At 38.8% G+C, this 15,459-nt stretch overlaps 1 protein-coding gene across 1 annotated transcript in view; it reads left to right on the top strand.

Annotated features, from left to right (window-relative positions):
- celf2 (CUGBP Elav-like family member 2) overlaps nucleotides 1-15,459 on the top strand; it is a 620,922-nt gene that overhangs the window by 104,408 nt on the left and 501,055 nt on the right. The window contains exon 2 of the mRNA XM_062983254.1: nucleotides 4,630-4,665. Coding sequence (XP_062839324.1) covers nucleotides 4,630-4,665 — 36 coding nt within the window. The remainder of the gene's footprint in view (nucleotides 1-4,629; nucleotides 4,666-15,459) is intronic.

The following is a 15,459-nucleotide window of genomic DNA, read 5'->3' as shown; positions in this document are numbered from 1 at the left end:
CATAAAAGCTTGTCACTAGAGCCCGTGACTCAGCGTCTCCCTTTATTCACAGCAGCAGGTATGTGTATACATGCACACATACCATTTTAATGTCATGTCTGTCTGGATGGCAAGCTTTGAGACCCACCTGGTTTCATAGATGTTGCAGAGCTGGCTAGCTTGTGAGTAATAGTGGCAGAATTGTTCCTATCTAGGGACAGGTGAAAGAGGTATTTAATGGGTTTCCAGATGTTGAATCACATCTGTCCATCTCCTAAATAGAGTTTGTCAAGATGGAGCTTATCAAGTTAAATTTAAGAGGAATGATTATAATATCATACTGCAGCCACCCATAACTGAGTAAAGGAGGGAGGATAGTTTGCGTTCTAGAGCAACAACCTATCACTACTAGTCTTGGATGGCTTTGTTTTCTAATATTCAATCTTCTTCAAATTTACAAGCTCTAGTCCCCAAACCTCTGACCGATAGGCATGCTAAATGAAAATTCAATCCAACAGCTTCGTAAGATCAGAGTTTGGGAATCGGCAATCTAATCCATTGTTTGTTCTCCATCAGTGGCCAGATCCTTTTCCAATCTTGGATGCAGAACATAATGGTGGTCACTCTCCTGGTTAAACATCAAGATGCACCTTCAGTTTGGATGACAGATTTTTAAGAGTACAGATATTCATGGATATAGAGGGATTTTTTTTTCTAATTTATGTATTTATTTATGTTTGCAGAAATGGCTAAAAAGAACCTCTGTATTAAAAAATGTATTTTTCTGACTAATGGAATCGTCATGCTGGTATCTGGTCTGGTCTTTCTTAGAAAAAGGGCTTTTGTCAGGCCTGTTACTGTCCTGTTGGAGCAATGTTTACAGAGATGTTCTCTCACAGCACCACCCTATTATATGTGATGGCCGGGAAAGAAATGCTGGTGGAAATTCATCTTTATGAATTTTCCTCTCCCAAAGTAATGAAAGGATTGGAATGTGTAATTATCTTTTGGGTTTTTCACTCAAATTTTATAATGCAGGCTTCAGCTCCAAAAAATGTCCATTTTAAAATGTATGCTAAAATATGTTTAGGAATGCACACATTTAGATAAAATACACTCAGAAATACGGGATTTGTGCACAAGCATATTCAGAGCTGTATCTAATAATAATAATGATAATGCAAAAATAGGAGGGAACAAAGTTCTGCATGAGTGAATACATATAAAATTGACATGGATTAATCTGCATTTGTGGCTGTGTCGATAATAACCTCAATGTGTTGTTTATTTATTTCCCACCATTAGTTATTGATTTTAATAATCACACTTTTTCTCCGTATGGTTCACAACCACAGATCAAAAGAAAGTGCAGTATTTTCACTTTTGCAGATTTGGTTATTTGTGGATTTGATTCATGGATTTGATTTAATATGTTTTCTCCAGGAATCTCTAGGTCTTCCAGGCTGACTTTATGGTCAACTTCTCCCATAAAGTTGCATTGGAGAATCTAGAGACTAGTAGAAAGGACATTGCTCTGAGTATTTGAAGACCCTTTCCCATGAATCTGTGGTCATCTTTTGACCATATAGTTGCATTGGAGGACTTGGAAGTTCCTAGAGAACTATTATATCTCAAAAATACTGGGGTTTTTATTTGTGTTTTCTTTCACTTTTGTGGAAGTCCTGCACCCCTAACCCCAGTGAATGTGGAGGGCTGACTTTACTTTGTTAGCCGGGCACAAAAACCTGAATTCCTAGGCTCTGTTTTGAATTTCTGTTCTCTTGCTAAAGTACAGGGATTTTAAAAATTAATACCAGAATTGCAGCAGCCACAGAGGGAGCTCAGTATATCTCACCTGGAGATGAAAAGACTGAAAGATGATATGATAGCTGGCTGACATCCTGCACGGAAGAGACGTAGCATAAATTTATACTCACAGTCATACCTTGCTCACACTTTGCCACCTGGTTACAGATTTACAATGTTCCAAAACCAGATGCACCTTGCACTATGAGGCACAATGCATAACCACGGGCAGGCATTCAATGTCCAAAATGTCACAATGTACAATGCAACAAGACCATACACATAATTTCACTTTTGTATCTTTAGCCAAAAATGTACATAAGATATCTAAAGAGCTTTCACATGAAAGATACAATTGGCTTGTTCTAAAGGTTAGAATTCAAACCAATGGGTTCAAATTACAAGAAACAAAGTTTCAGGTCAACATCAAGAGCTGTCCAAAGTGGAAGGGATTCCCTAGGAAAACAGTAGATTTTGCATTATTGATACTACGGTAGTATTGTTGAGTTTTGAAAAATAGCAATAGGACAGTCAAAATTCATAACATGCAGGGCTGAAACTCAGAAAGTAGAACATTTGTACTCTACCTTTGGAATATCTTCTGTGCTGTAGTTCTTGTTAATGTGGCTTCATTGTATCTTCTCCTTTTTTGACCTTCCTGTATGGTATAATCCCCATATCCACAGAACTGGTATCCACTGCTTCATTTATCCACACCCAACAAAATAGAATCATAGAATCATAGAATAGTAGAGTTGGAAGAGACCTCATGGGCCATCCAGTCCAACCCCCTGCTAAGAAGCAGGAAATCGCATTCAAAGCACCCCCGACAGATGGCCATCCAGCCTCTGCTTAAAAGCCTCCAAAGAAGGAGCCTCCACCACGGCCCCGGGGAGAGAGTTCCACTGTCGAACAGCTCTCACAGTGAGGAAGTTCTTCCTGATGTTCAGGTGGAATCTCCTTTCCTGTAGTTTGAAGCCATTGTTCCGTGTCCTAGTCTGCAGGGCAGCAGAAAATAAGCTTGCTCCCTCCTCCCTATGACTTCCCTTCATGTATTTGTACATGGCTATCATGTCTCCTCTCAGCCTTCTCTTCTGCAGGCTAAACATGCCCAGCTCTTTAAGCCGCTCCTCATAGGGCTTGTTCTCCAGACCCTTAATCATGTTAGTCGCCCTCCTCTGGACGCTTTCCAGCTTGTCAACATCTCCCTTCAACTGCGGTGCCCAAAATTGGATGCAGTATTCCAGGTGTGGTCTGACCAAGGCAGAATAGAGGGGGAGCATGACTTCCCTGGATCTAGACGCTATTCCCCTATTGATGCAGGCCAGAATCCCGTTGGCTTTCTTAGCAGCCGCATCACATTGTTGGCTCATGTTTAACTTGTTGTCCACGAGGACTCCAAGGTCTTTTTCGCACACACTGCTGTCAAGCCAGGCGTTCCCCATTCTGTATCTTTGATTTCCATTTTTCTGCCGAAGTGAAGTATCTTGCATTTGTCCCTGTTGAACTTCATTTTGTTAGTTTTGGCCCATCTCTCTAGTCTGTCAAGATCGTTTTGAATTCTGCTCCTGTCTTCTGGAGTGTTAGCTATCCCTCCCAGTTTTGTGTCGTCTGCAAACTTGATGATCGTGCCTTCTAACCCTTTGTCTAAGTCGTTAATAAAGATGTTGAACAGAACCGGGCCCAGGACGGAGCCCTGCAGCACTCCACTTGTCACTTCTTTCCATGATGAAGACGATGGAAATATGTCATCTCAGGGCATTTTATAGATCATCCAGCATGACCCTAAGATATTTTTGGTCTGGAAGTCTCTCGTTTAAATATGTATCCACCCAAAATTTAGGAACATCTCAACGGATATGGGGGTCATGCTGTATTTGATTTTCCTTGATTTACTTGTTTGAACTTGGGAAACATTACCAAAAACATCACACAATTTTCTTGAACATTATTTTACAAAAATGCACAGTAGTAGGGCATAGAGACAGAAGATAAATAACCTGCAAAAGAAATGACGATGGATCAATGTTTAGAATTGTCCTTCCTTCCTTCCTTCCTTCCTTCCTTCCTTCCTTCCTTCCTTCCTTCCTTCCTTCCTTCCTTCAGAACCCCATTCCATTGGATTGCTTCTCAGGATCAAGTGTTTTGCCCAAGTAAGGCTGAGAAGTGGTTACACAAAGATACCTGGCTCTCAACCAGACTAACATCAAGTGCCTTCCCCTTTACTTTTTTCAGTCAGATAAAACTGAATGAAATGGCTTTCTAGGTCAAATAACATGACCCTTGTTTAAAACCAAATCTTTGTATCTGGCTTATTATTTCATGGCTGGTCATCAGTGGTGATGGATCAGTGTTTAGAATATCATGTATTTCTTTTTTATTTATCCCACCTTTTTTCCTAAATAGCAATTCAAGGTGGCTAACCACAAAAAGAATAAAAGTAAAACATTGCATTTTCCTTTTGTCTGTCTGTCTGTCTTGGTGTTTTGTCAATGCAGACTACCAGCTACTTACAGGTCAAAAACAACATATCCTTGGTCATATGTACAGTTGCATAGAAATAATGTTATTTTAAAAAAACCCTAAAAGCTGTAGGAAGCTTTCTGTGAGCAATTTCAAAATTTAAAAAAGAGGGAATTTTTAATGCATCTGTTCCACTTTGGAACGTCAAAACCTAGGGAGACATTTGAATGAAGAGAAGTTTGGAAGCGTACCTAATTAAAACTGGCTGCTTTTTAATGTATGTGTTAAGTTCTCGTTAACCTTCCAAAAGTCATTAGGATTAAACTTTTTTTCCGAATACTAACAAAGTTTCCCTTCTGTGTCTCTTTTTCTTTTCTGCAGAGAGACTGCCACGGAATTGTCTGGAACATTACCAAGGTAAGCAAGCTGTTCTGCTAAAACCAAATCTGTGTGTTGGCTTTGGGGAGCTGCTGAAGGGAAGTACAGCCTCTCCAGCTGAAGCACCCAAGACAGCCTGTCAGAGGTTTAAGAGAGGAAAAAAAGAAAGGCCATTTGTATGAGAAACAATAGTTGCAGATATGGGTTGGAGGAAGCGGGAGCATGTTTGCCATGCTGGAGAGAAGCAGCTGCCGAGCGGGCTCATTGTATAGCACATGACTATTGTAACAAGTTTCACTTCATGGTGTATTGCCTAACGCAGGACATTCTGGGTGAGTTCTTGCCAGGTTAGGACTTGGAATAGGTTTTTGTATGTTGTTTGAGTTGTTGAAAGAAGAGTCTTCCAACATTCTTTTGAAATTGATCTTTTGACACATTGAAGGTAACAGGATCAATTCAACCCCATTGTCCTTTGGTGGATCCTGTGATGACCTTTCCATTAAGCAGAGTAAGGCATTCTCCTTAGGCAGAAAATGATGGGAGCAGAGCAAGAACATTGTACTATATAGTTTGTTGTCCACCACTTAAACTATCCTCTTGCCTTCAAGTGTAGGCATTCTATAGACTGTTTTATTGCTGTGTTGAATTCAACTGATGATGCAATTCACTTTTGAACATGGAATGGGAGGGGGTAATATCTTATGGAGTAAATTGCCTTGAGTTGGCCTTTTGTGCAAGGATCGTCCTTTCATCTGTGCTCCTTCTGCAAAGGGTTATTTTCCGAGTGCTTCAGAAATGAGCAAAACCTCTTTGACATTGGGTAAACCACAAAGAAATGTGTGTGTGTCCGTCATTTGACCAACTATATTTCTATCATATATCCATCTCTCCGAGGAACCATCATGTTTAGCCACTGTAGCAGAGTATTTTTATCAGTATTACTGAGTGTACAATGCTCAGTGAGACCAATCTGATTTGGTGGGTCGACAGCAGAGTAGCATTTCGCCTCCCACCCACAAGCAGAACTGAGTCCTTGGGCAGGCACATATAAGGAAAGGAAACCCTTCAAGTATCAGATGCCAAGCCATTTAAGGCTTTAAATGTTATTCCCAAGCACCTTAAATTCAGACTGGAAGCAAAGCTGTGCATCTTCCCACTTCGACATGATAAGATGTGCCATGCTTAAAGCGGAAGTGTGACACATTTGTCTGGCTGGTAAGTACTTTTTAAAAGCAGTGGATGAAGCCACTCAAGCAATGAGACCCCTTCAGGCAACTAAACTCTTCCGATCATTTTTATTTCAGAGCATTATTTTTCTGAAGGATGCTGGTGGGCAGAAATCAGTATAAATAAAGTAAAACACCGTGGCACCAGTGTTAGTCGACTGACTTGGTTGAGGCCTGCAAGTTGAGGAGTAGGTTTGCCTCACCATGGAGGGAATTTTTGGGGTCTCCTGAAGCAATCCCATCTAATCACATTTATGTCTTTCTCCAAAAGAAAATCTTCCATCTCCCACAAAATATCCATAGCTTTCTGGGGATATTTTGTAATTTTAATATTGAAATTTTATTCGTTAAAAAAAACCCCAAGAACAACCTTACATTGCTCCTCACCTTTAGGGGAATGATGTTTAAGCGATTTCAAGAGTAAAGAGGAGCTAGATGTTTTATCTATGACCCCATCAATACTGCTATATAAAATCCAGATTATCTGCTTTGAATTGGATTATATGGCATTGTAGACTCATAATCCAGTTCAAAGCAGATAATGTGGATTACCTGCTTTGATAATCTGGATTATATGGCATTATTATGATATATATATATATATATATATATATATATATATATATATATATATATGACTTATAATGCACTGATTCTGCATGGTTCCTTGAAGGACCTGTTCTCTCTGGTAAAATAAATATAGCAGATTTTGGTTGCATTTTTTCCACTTCTGTACTCCTAACCCCAATGAATGTGGAGAACTTGTATCTACTTAAATCATTGTAAGGCACCTAGAGTCCCTGATGGAAGAAATGACAGACTATAGATATTGTGATAATAATGCTGGCTATGGTGATGGTGATGGTGACAACGGGCTCTCATCTTGGTTTATGTTCTACTCCCCAAAAAACCCAAAAATCTTAGATTAGCACCTTCTTTTAAAATTGAATTTTCATTTCACGGCATCCTAATAATTATTATACCATCAAGCTATTTTAATGAGCTTTATTTTGTGGGGTGGGAGATGGTGCCTGGTGAATATTGTATTTCAAGTTAATGTTTCTTCCGAATGGGAACTTGTAGCATGAAAACAATGATATCCTCATTGCAATTATGATACAACTTGTTTAACCAACATTGAGCAAGAATATTGATTAGCTGTCTCTCTCGCTCTGTCTTTATGCTGTGGTTAGGAGGAATGGAACAAACCAAGCTTTTGACGAAAATTTAGTCTTTCCCTGCTTTTGTAAAACATTTTGATTTTACCAATAAGACACTTGTCCTTTCTTGTTTTTTTGATGCATTCTTTCCTTGAGAGCAGTTTGCTAGGCACAGTTTTATTGCATGCAAATTGTTTCCCTTGCCCTGGTTTTTTGACTTCTGCGTCTTTTGATAGCTTCATCTGTACCACAAAGCACTCCAGCGCAATTGAAATCAAGGCATCTGAAGTTATTTCTCTTTATTCACCAGTTAATTATTGTCAGTGCAAGACATGTTGGTGCTTTACTATATTTTTTAAACCCCTTTAGAGTCACAAAGGTAGGCTTACTCTGTGTCATCTGGAAGGGAAGATGTAAGAAGACATCATGCAAAGCAGAAAGAGTCCTTGGCTTGAACTCAGTCGTATTTCTCCAGCACGGTTTCACTATCATTTTTTCGGTGCGTCGGCTCATCTACTGTATTGTGGGAGATCGGTAGCTGATGATTCTTAATTACACCGGATATTGTTAATCTAATTTTGGCTGGCAATTAGCTGGTGATGGATGTAGTAAAACACACACACAAACTGTCCTTTTAAAGATTAGAAATAAATTAGGGGTAAAGTTCTGAAAGCCTATTTAAAAACAGTGTCTTCAAGCATTTCTTTAATACACTTCAGTCTTTTACTTTTCTTTTTAATGATTTTAATTTCAGTCTAATGTCTTTCTCCAGTTTAAAATTAAAATTCAGCTACATGTCGCTAGAAACAAAAATGGATTACATGAGCACATACCCTCCAATTTTCCTAATTTTGGAAATTTAGTCTCTGTCAATTCCACTATTTTTAAAATGTTCAAGTTTCTTTCTTCTTTTTCCAGGTTTTGTCTTTTTCCATTGCTTATTTCAGTTGTTAGAAATTGATGTCAAAAACCAAAAATAGTTTGCCCTTAATTGACTCAACAAGGGGAAGAAGGAAAGATGAGGGCAAATCTTGTCCTTCTCTCTAGACTCAGGCAAAAGCAAACTGCTGCAGCCTCTCCTAGATTGTGCAATTTCCCCTAATTAATACCTTTTGTCATCTTGACCACACTCTGATATTTCCTGGCCACAGTTGGCTGGGGTTTCCTCTGTGAAATGTTGGAAGGAGAATACAATCCATCTGTGACTCATTGCCTTGAAATGAGAACCACTAACCACCAGATATTAATGCAAACATTTTGCAGATTCGCACCTGCAGTAAGTCTAATCTGATGTGACTTGTCAATTGCATTGCTTAAAGAGACAGAATTAGTTTTCTATGCTTGTTTTTCCAGTCGGTTGGCCATTCATTTTCTGTCTGAATAGATGCAATAGTGATTTTCAGATTATTAAAAATCCATTAGTATTGTGTTTCTCCTCACCCTCAAATTAACTGAAGCTTAGAGGGATTGGCTTTTGAAGAGAGAGAAAGACCTGCAAGGAGACTCCGCGTATTGGCTTCATAATCATTCTGCATTCATAATGTTATTCTGTATTTACCTTGTCTTTTCTGTTTGCTGTCCCCAAAAGAATATTTGCAGTTTTCCTCCACTTTGCTGAAAGGGCTTCTCAACATTTTATAAATTGGTGTGTATTTCTCATTGTTCATATTTTGAAGCTTTTGGGACAAACTAGGCAAGCAATAATACAATAGGCCCTTGATATTTACTGGGACTTGGTTCCAGGACCCTCTGTGCATACCAACATTCATACATGCCAAAGTCCCATTATATACAACACTAGCTGTGCCCGGCCACGCGTTGCTGTGGCAAAATATGGTGGTATGGGAAATAAAGTATTGAGGAACTGGTGGTAGTTAAGGTAAAGGGTAAACGTTTTCCCCTGACATTAAGTCCAGTCATGTCTGACTCAGAGTGTTGGTGCTCATCTCCATTTCTAAGCCGAAGAGCCAGCGTTGTCCATAGACTCCTCCAAGGTCATGTGGGATGACTGCATAGAGCGGCGTTACCTTCCCGCCAGAGCAGTACCTATTGATGCACTCACATTTGCATGTTTTTGAACTTCTGGGTTGGCAGAAGCTGGGGCTAACAGTGGGGGCTCTCCGCTCCCCCAATTCAAACCTGCAGCCTTTCGGTCCAGAAGTTCAGCAGCTCAGCGCTTTAACACGCTGCGCCATCAGGGGATATTATTCCCTAAAGGTTGTGAATATACAATATTTCTGATTGGTTTTTTTTGTCTGTTGGAGGCAAGTATGAATGCTGCAATTAGGAAAAATGATTAGGATGTAATGGCCTTGCAGCTTTAAAGCCTGGCTGCTTCCTCCCTGAGTGAATTTTTTGTTGGGAGGTGTTAGCTGGCCCTGATTCTTTCCTGTCTGGAATTCCCTTGTTTTCAGAGTGGTGTTGTTTGCAATATTTTATGTGCGTCTACTGTCTGTGGCCCTGAGAAAACAGAGGATTTGCCAGACTTTGATGATGGGAATACTTTGTTGGGAGGTGTTAGCTGGCCCTGATTGTTTCCTGTGTGGAATTCCCCTGTTTATTTACTGTCCTGGTTTTAGAGATTATATTGTTCTGCATTATTCTATCCCAGTAATTATTTCATATTAAAGTAGAATCTCACTTATCTAACATTCACGTATATAATGTTCTGGATTATCCAACGCAGTCTGCCTTTTCATAATCAATGTTTTTGTAGTCAGTGTTTTAAATTCATTGTGATATTGTAGTGGTAAATTTGTAAATACAGTACAGTAGAGTCTCACTTATCCAACATAAACAGGCTGGCAGAATATTGGATAAGCGAATATGTTGGATAATAAGGAGGCATTAAGGATAAGCCTATTAAACATCAAATTAGGTTATGATTTTACAAATGAAGCACCAAAATATCATCTTAGACAACAAATTTGGCAGAAAAAGTAGTTCAATACACAGTAATGCTATGTAGTAATTACTGTATTTATGAATTTAGCACCAAAATATCACAATATATTGAAAACATTGACTACAAAAATGCATTGGATAATCCAGAACATTGGATAAGCGAGTGTTGGATAAGTGTAATTACTACATAGCATTACTGCGCATGGAACTACTTTTTCTGTCAAATTTGTTGTATAACATGATGTTTTGGTGCTTAATTTGTATAACGATTACCTAATTTGATGTTTAATCGGCTATTCCTGAATCCCTTCTTATTATCCAACATATTCACTTATCCTGCCGGCCTGTTTATGTTGGATAAGTGAGACTCTACTGTATATTGATAATCTTAAATTATCTGCTTAGAACTGGATTATATGAGGCCCCTTCTTCACAGCTGTATAAAATGCACACTGAAGTGGATTATATGGCAGTGTGGAGTCAAGATAATCCAGTGCAAAGCAGATAATGTAAGATTATAAATGTGTTATAGAGCTGTGTAGAAGGGCCTTGAGTCTACACTGCCATATAATCCAGTTAAAATCAGATAATCTGTGGAAGAAGCCTAAGTGAGGCCTAAATCAGCCTGTCCCCTAACTGAAGCCTGGCTGTCCCTTGGCTGGTTGCTAGGCAACCAAGTGGGCAGAGATTAGCCCTCTAAACTGGCAGCAATTGGATAAAAAAAAAAATTATTGCTCTCCCTCTAATTAGGACGTTATTTTTCTTTTCTTTTTGTTGTATCAACCTGGAGGCATGGATGATGGGTTGTGTTGTCAAATTTCGAGGTTGCGGGGCCTGTACTTTTGTTGTTTTGTCCACTGCCCTGATGCCATCACTCTTTTATATATATAGACTAGCTGTGCCCGGCCACGCGTTGCTGTGGCGAAGTCTGGTGGTATGGGAAATAAAGTATTGAGGAATTGGTGGTATTTAAGGTAAAGGGTCCCCTGGACTGAGTGGGTTGCTAGGGGACGAAGTGAACAGAGCTTAGCCTTCTAACTGGCAGCAATTGGATAAAAACAATTATTCCTCTCCCTCTAATTAGGACTTTATTTTTCCTTTCTTTTTGTTATATCAACCTAGAGGCATGGATGAGGGGTTGTGCTGTCAATTGTCGAGGTTGTGGGGTGTTTACTTTTGTTGTTTTGTCCGCTGCCGTGATACCATCACTCTTTTATATATATAGATTGCAGTAAAATAATGTCCCTGATATAAAATAGCAAAAACGAGGATTGCTTGAACCTGTGGATGCAGAATCTGGATACGGAGGGCTGAGCATACTACACTTCTCACAGAGATGGTGCAGAGATTATGTATGTGCAGATACTTGGCCTCATGTAGCATTTTTCTAAGTTGCTCCCATTTAGAGATACCAGCCCCAAATAGTAGAAAACATGCTATCGATAGAATTTGTCCATTTCTTTTGTTGCTGTGAATTCTTTGTTCAGCTAATTTATATTCTTGATAACTGCCAGAACATCATGCCAAAAGACAGAATTAATCAGTTGTTCTGAATGCCATGTAGTCTATGTTGCTGTACATTTTTGTCTAGATTCAGTGGAATGCTGCTGGACAGAAAAACATAACCATCTTTTGAAACAATGACTGGTTACATTTTGGTTGTGCAAACATTGTCAACATCCAACGACAGAGTAGCCCACTGTTTTGTCGTAATTTGCTATCTCGTTTGGTTTCTGGCAGCCCTATGAATGAAACCCCTTTGAGAGCTCCAGACACAAACAGTCCTGCTCAGATCTCGCAAACTCTGAGCTGTGGTTTCCATAATTGAGTTTATCAACAAGTAATGAAGCCGTCTTCTTTTTGTAATGCCTTTTCCATTTTACCTAGTATAGTATCACTATCTTTTCTAATGAATCACATCAACTCATGATATATCTAAAGTATGACAATCTCAGTTTAGTCATCTTCAGTTTGACATTCTTATTCATTGTCATCTGTATATTTGGTCAATACATACTTAACATCTTTATGGTATTAACTAAGTTCAAAGGCTATAAACCACTGATTATTGCCTAAAAAACATAGCGTTGTTTGCTAAGTCAAGTTCTGAAGAAATATATAAAAAGAGAATAGCAAGATGTCCTTGATATCTGACAAAACAAACAGTCTGAAACAGCACACAAACTGCCAGTCATGGTTTAGGTAGTTAAATTACAACCACTATCCATGATTTAATACAAATCCTAGATTTTGAACTCACTCCAAGTGCTTAACCATGGTTTAAAAAAGTAAAGCAGTAAATTAATTTTGAACTGCTAGGTTAAGGGTTGGCAAACCTGTTTTTTTGACACAGATTCTTTTCTAGGGAAATCTTGTGATTTACTCCATATGAGTGGAAAATTGTATAACAGCACTGGGAGCTGAGTTTTCTGTCAAACTCTTTTTCTTTAATACCATGGATACCAATCTCTGAAAAATCAAGGTCTACCATAGGTCTGCCTAAATCTTATATCTGCTTTCTTGGTTCTGCTTTAAATATTTTCCTGTATGTAAAGTAATAGATTTCCGGCTCCCTTGCTGTTTTGACATGCTAAATAAGGTAGGTAATTTTTTCCCACACAGGCATTTGCCTTTTCTTATTGAAAAAACTACTCCAGAGTCCTCAATGTAATTGTACAGGCCTATTTCATTTAGCTTGCATGGGAGTCGAAGAGTGCCTGGGGTAAAGTGTCTATATATGTATGTGGGAAGAGTGTATACCTTTCGTAAAGTCTCATTTAAATAGAGTTTTATTAGGTAAAGTATGACTTTTACTGACAACTTGGAATAAGTTACAAATAACTGAAAAAAACTTTAATCTCATACGTTTAATGGTACTGTTTCCCCTATGCTTCAGAGAGAGAGAAATCTTTATTTTTTATGAGCTGGGGGAGATTTCCCACTCTGAACCTTCAAGAACTGAGCGGGACTGTTGAGGATAGGGTGACTTGGAAGTCACTCATACATAGGGTGTCATGCATCAAACTCAACTTGAAGGCATTTAACATCAACAATGAATGAGAGATCTCCGGATCTCCCTTTCATCAAGAGCAGACTCAAGGACATGGCTTCTTCAATTGAAAGCCTTTTCATGCAGGCATATAATGTAGCTTAGAACTGGCATGAAAAACTGGGCTGCCTGGGCCCAGGGAGTACCGGATGGTTGTGGGGACAGTGATCCTGGATCCCACATAAAGATCCATGATGGTTGTCACTATTGCACTGAAACACCTTTACACCCAGCACCACACCGGAGTCCAATAGTTCTATCTAAAAATGTTTATTGAAGAAAGTAGGTAAAAAGGGGAAAGGGGCATTTCCAAAAGGGTCAGAAGAAGAGAAAATACAAAATAGCAGTAATCCAAAAATGTCAAAGTACATCAAGTCAGGAGAACCAAAATCCATAGCAATACTTCAAACATAAATCCATAAACAAGAAAACAGGAACTTTTACAAAGTAAACCCTTCAAGGAAACAAAGGCATGAACCAGAACAGGAAACTTGAGACTACTTGAATCATTAACTTGAGAGCAGAGACAGGAAAGCCATTCCATATGGCAACGTTATCTCATCTGAAAAACGTGAAGCCAGCACCACTTAGTTTAAGCCTGTCCAAGGAGCCATGGGATTATGCTGAAAGCACCTGGACTTCAAGGTCTTATCATGGATTCTCTGAGATTGTCTAATTTATTTATTTCTCACCTCCCTTCATCCTCAGGCCTAATATGGCTTCTCGGAAAAACTTCACATTGGCCGAACGCCATTTCTCAAGAGATATGGAACTTTCACTTTCCCCAGTTGCCTGAGAACAAGCACAGGAATCCAAAATATCGGCCTCATCTGCCTGCAATTCTCTCCTAACACTGACAGACTCTTCACTTTGAAACCCATCAAATGCCTGGTCCTCTGAAATGTCAGAAAAATTCTCTGCCACTTGCTGAGCAGTAACAGTCTCCACTACCCAAACATGGGAGAAAGGCTAATTCTTACTACAGATTCGGACATTCCCTGTTTTGTTTTTAAACTCTGGGTCCAGCCTCATTAAGTGTCTTACCCCAGATTAAATCACATTAGCCATTGTGTATTGTATGGACACACCAGGCTAATGCAATACCCACACTGTATTATATGGCAATGCAGATGCAGCCTGAGTCTCACCATCTGGAATGCAATCTTTATCTTTTCCTAATACTGCCTTCTACCTTACCAAGCATTATTTTCCAAGTTGTTGTTGTTGTTGTTGTTATTTATACCCTGCTTTTTCCCTCCACAAGGAGATTCAAAGTGGCTATTTTAGTGATTTTTTTGTATGGGAAAATATATATTTAAAATTTAAAATAATGTAAATGTAATACAGCTTTTTGTGACAAATAGATTGATACAGAAATGGATAATATAAACACCTGATTAACCCATATGACACTAACATAGCTGGGAAATAACTGAATGCACATAGTTCTGAGTCAGGAAGTGTTCATGTAATTAACTAAATGTTGAGCCCTATATGGAGATGCTGGTTTGCCCCATTCATGATTTCTTGATTCTAACCTCACTGGAATTTGAAGGGAAGGGTGAATGCTTGACAGTCTAGAAAATAAGATTTCAGGTTTTATTCCTTACCTTTGTACATTTATGCCTGAAGGCCTGTTTTTCGTCTCCCTTTGTCCCCACTCACACAAAATACATTTTCCTACAGATACCAAAACATCAAAGGAAAGATCTTGATGCAGCGAACCTTTATAGCATTGTGAAGATGTTCATTGCCTGACCTATTTTGAGTACTCAGAATCTTCTTGTTGTAGACTATATAATTAAATTTTAAATGGAACATGATAAAGAAATTATACTGGTGATCTCTAGAGATCTGTATACCCTATTTGGCTCTTTGCAAGAGTGTAACAAAGGCGTACTTTAAAGTTTCATACTGATCTGGCCTATTTTTTCCCCTCTCCTTCCTTCCCCCCGTTTCACTTTCTACAAATGATGCTTTTTCTCTTCCAAGGCTTTTATTTCAATGCCAAAGTACTTGCATCAACAGTCTAAATAAAATGTGTAAAATGACACTTACATTTAAAGAGAGAGAGAGAGAGAGAGAGAGAGAGAGAGAGAGAGAAACCCTCTTCTAGCTTTGCTTATTGGCTACAGCTGTCTTGTTTCTCAAACTTGTGGTCTTCAACTTGGAAACAAAAATGTTGTTAGCACTAGCCCAAGAAAAGTCTATTGGCTTGAATTCAGAGAAGGAATTGTCACCGTGTGAAAAATAGATCAAAGTGTCCTAGAAATTGCCCTCCCTCTTGCTTTTTTCATGATATCCACTCTTGTTTCTAGGTTCAATTAGGTGCTGCTCTGGTTCCCATAAAAAAAAAAAGACTTGGTTTTCAACTTCCCACTCCAACAAACAGATTGAAGGTGTTCAATTTAGTACATATATGCTAACAATAATAGCATAACTGTAATGGAATAGTGGAGGTCATGCAATAAAATCCCATGCATGCATATGCTAT

Source organism: Anolis carolinensis, chromosome 5 (assembly GCF_035594765.1).
Source record: "Anolis carolinensis isolate JA03-04 chromosome 5, rAnoCar3.1.pri, whole genome shotgun sequence".
NCBI lineage: Eukaryota > Metazoa > Chordata > Lepidosauria > Squamata > Dactyloidae > Anolis > Anolis carolinensis.
The sequence above is the reverse complement of the archived record's forward strand: the minus strand, read 5'-3'. Positions and strand labels throughout refer to the sequence as shown.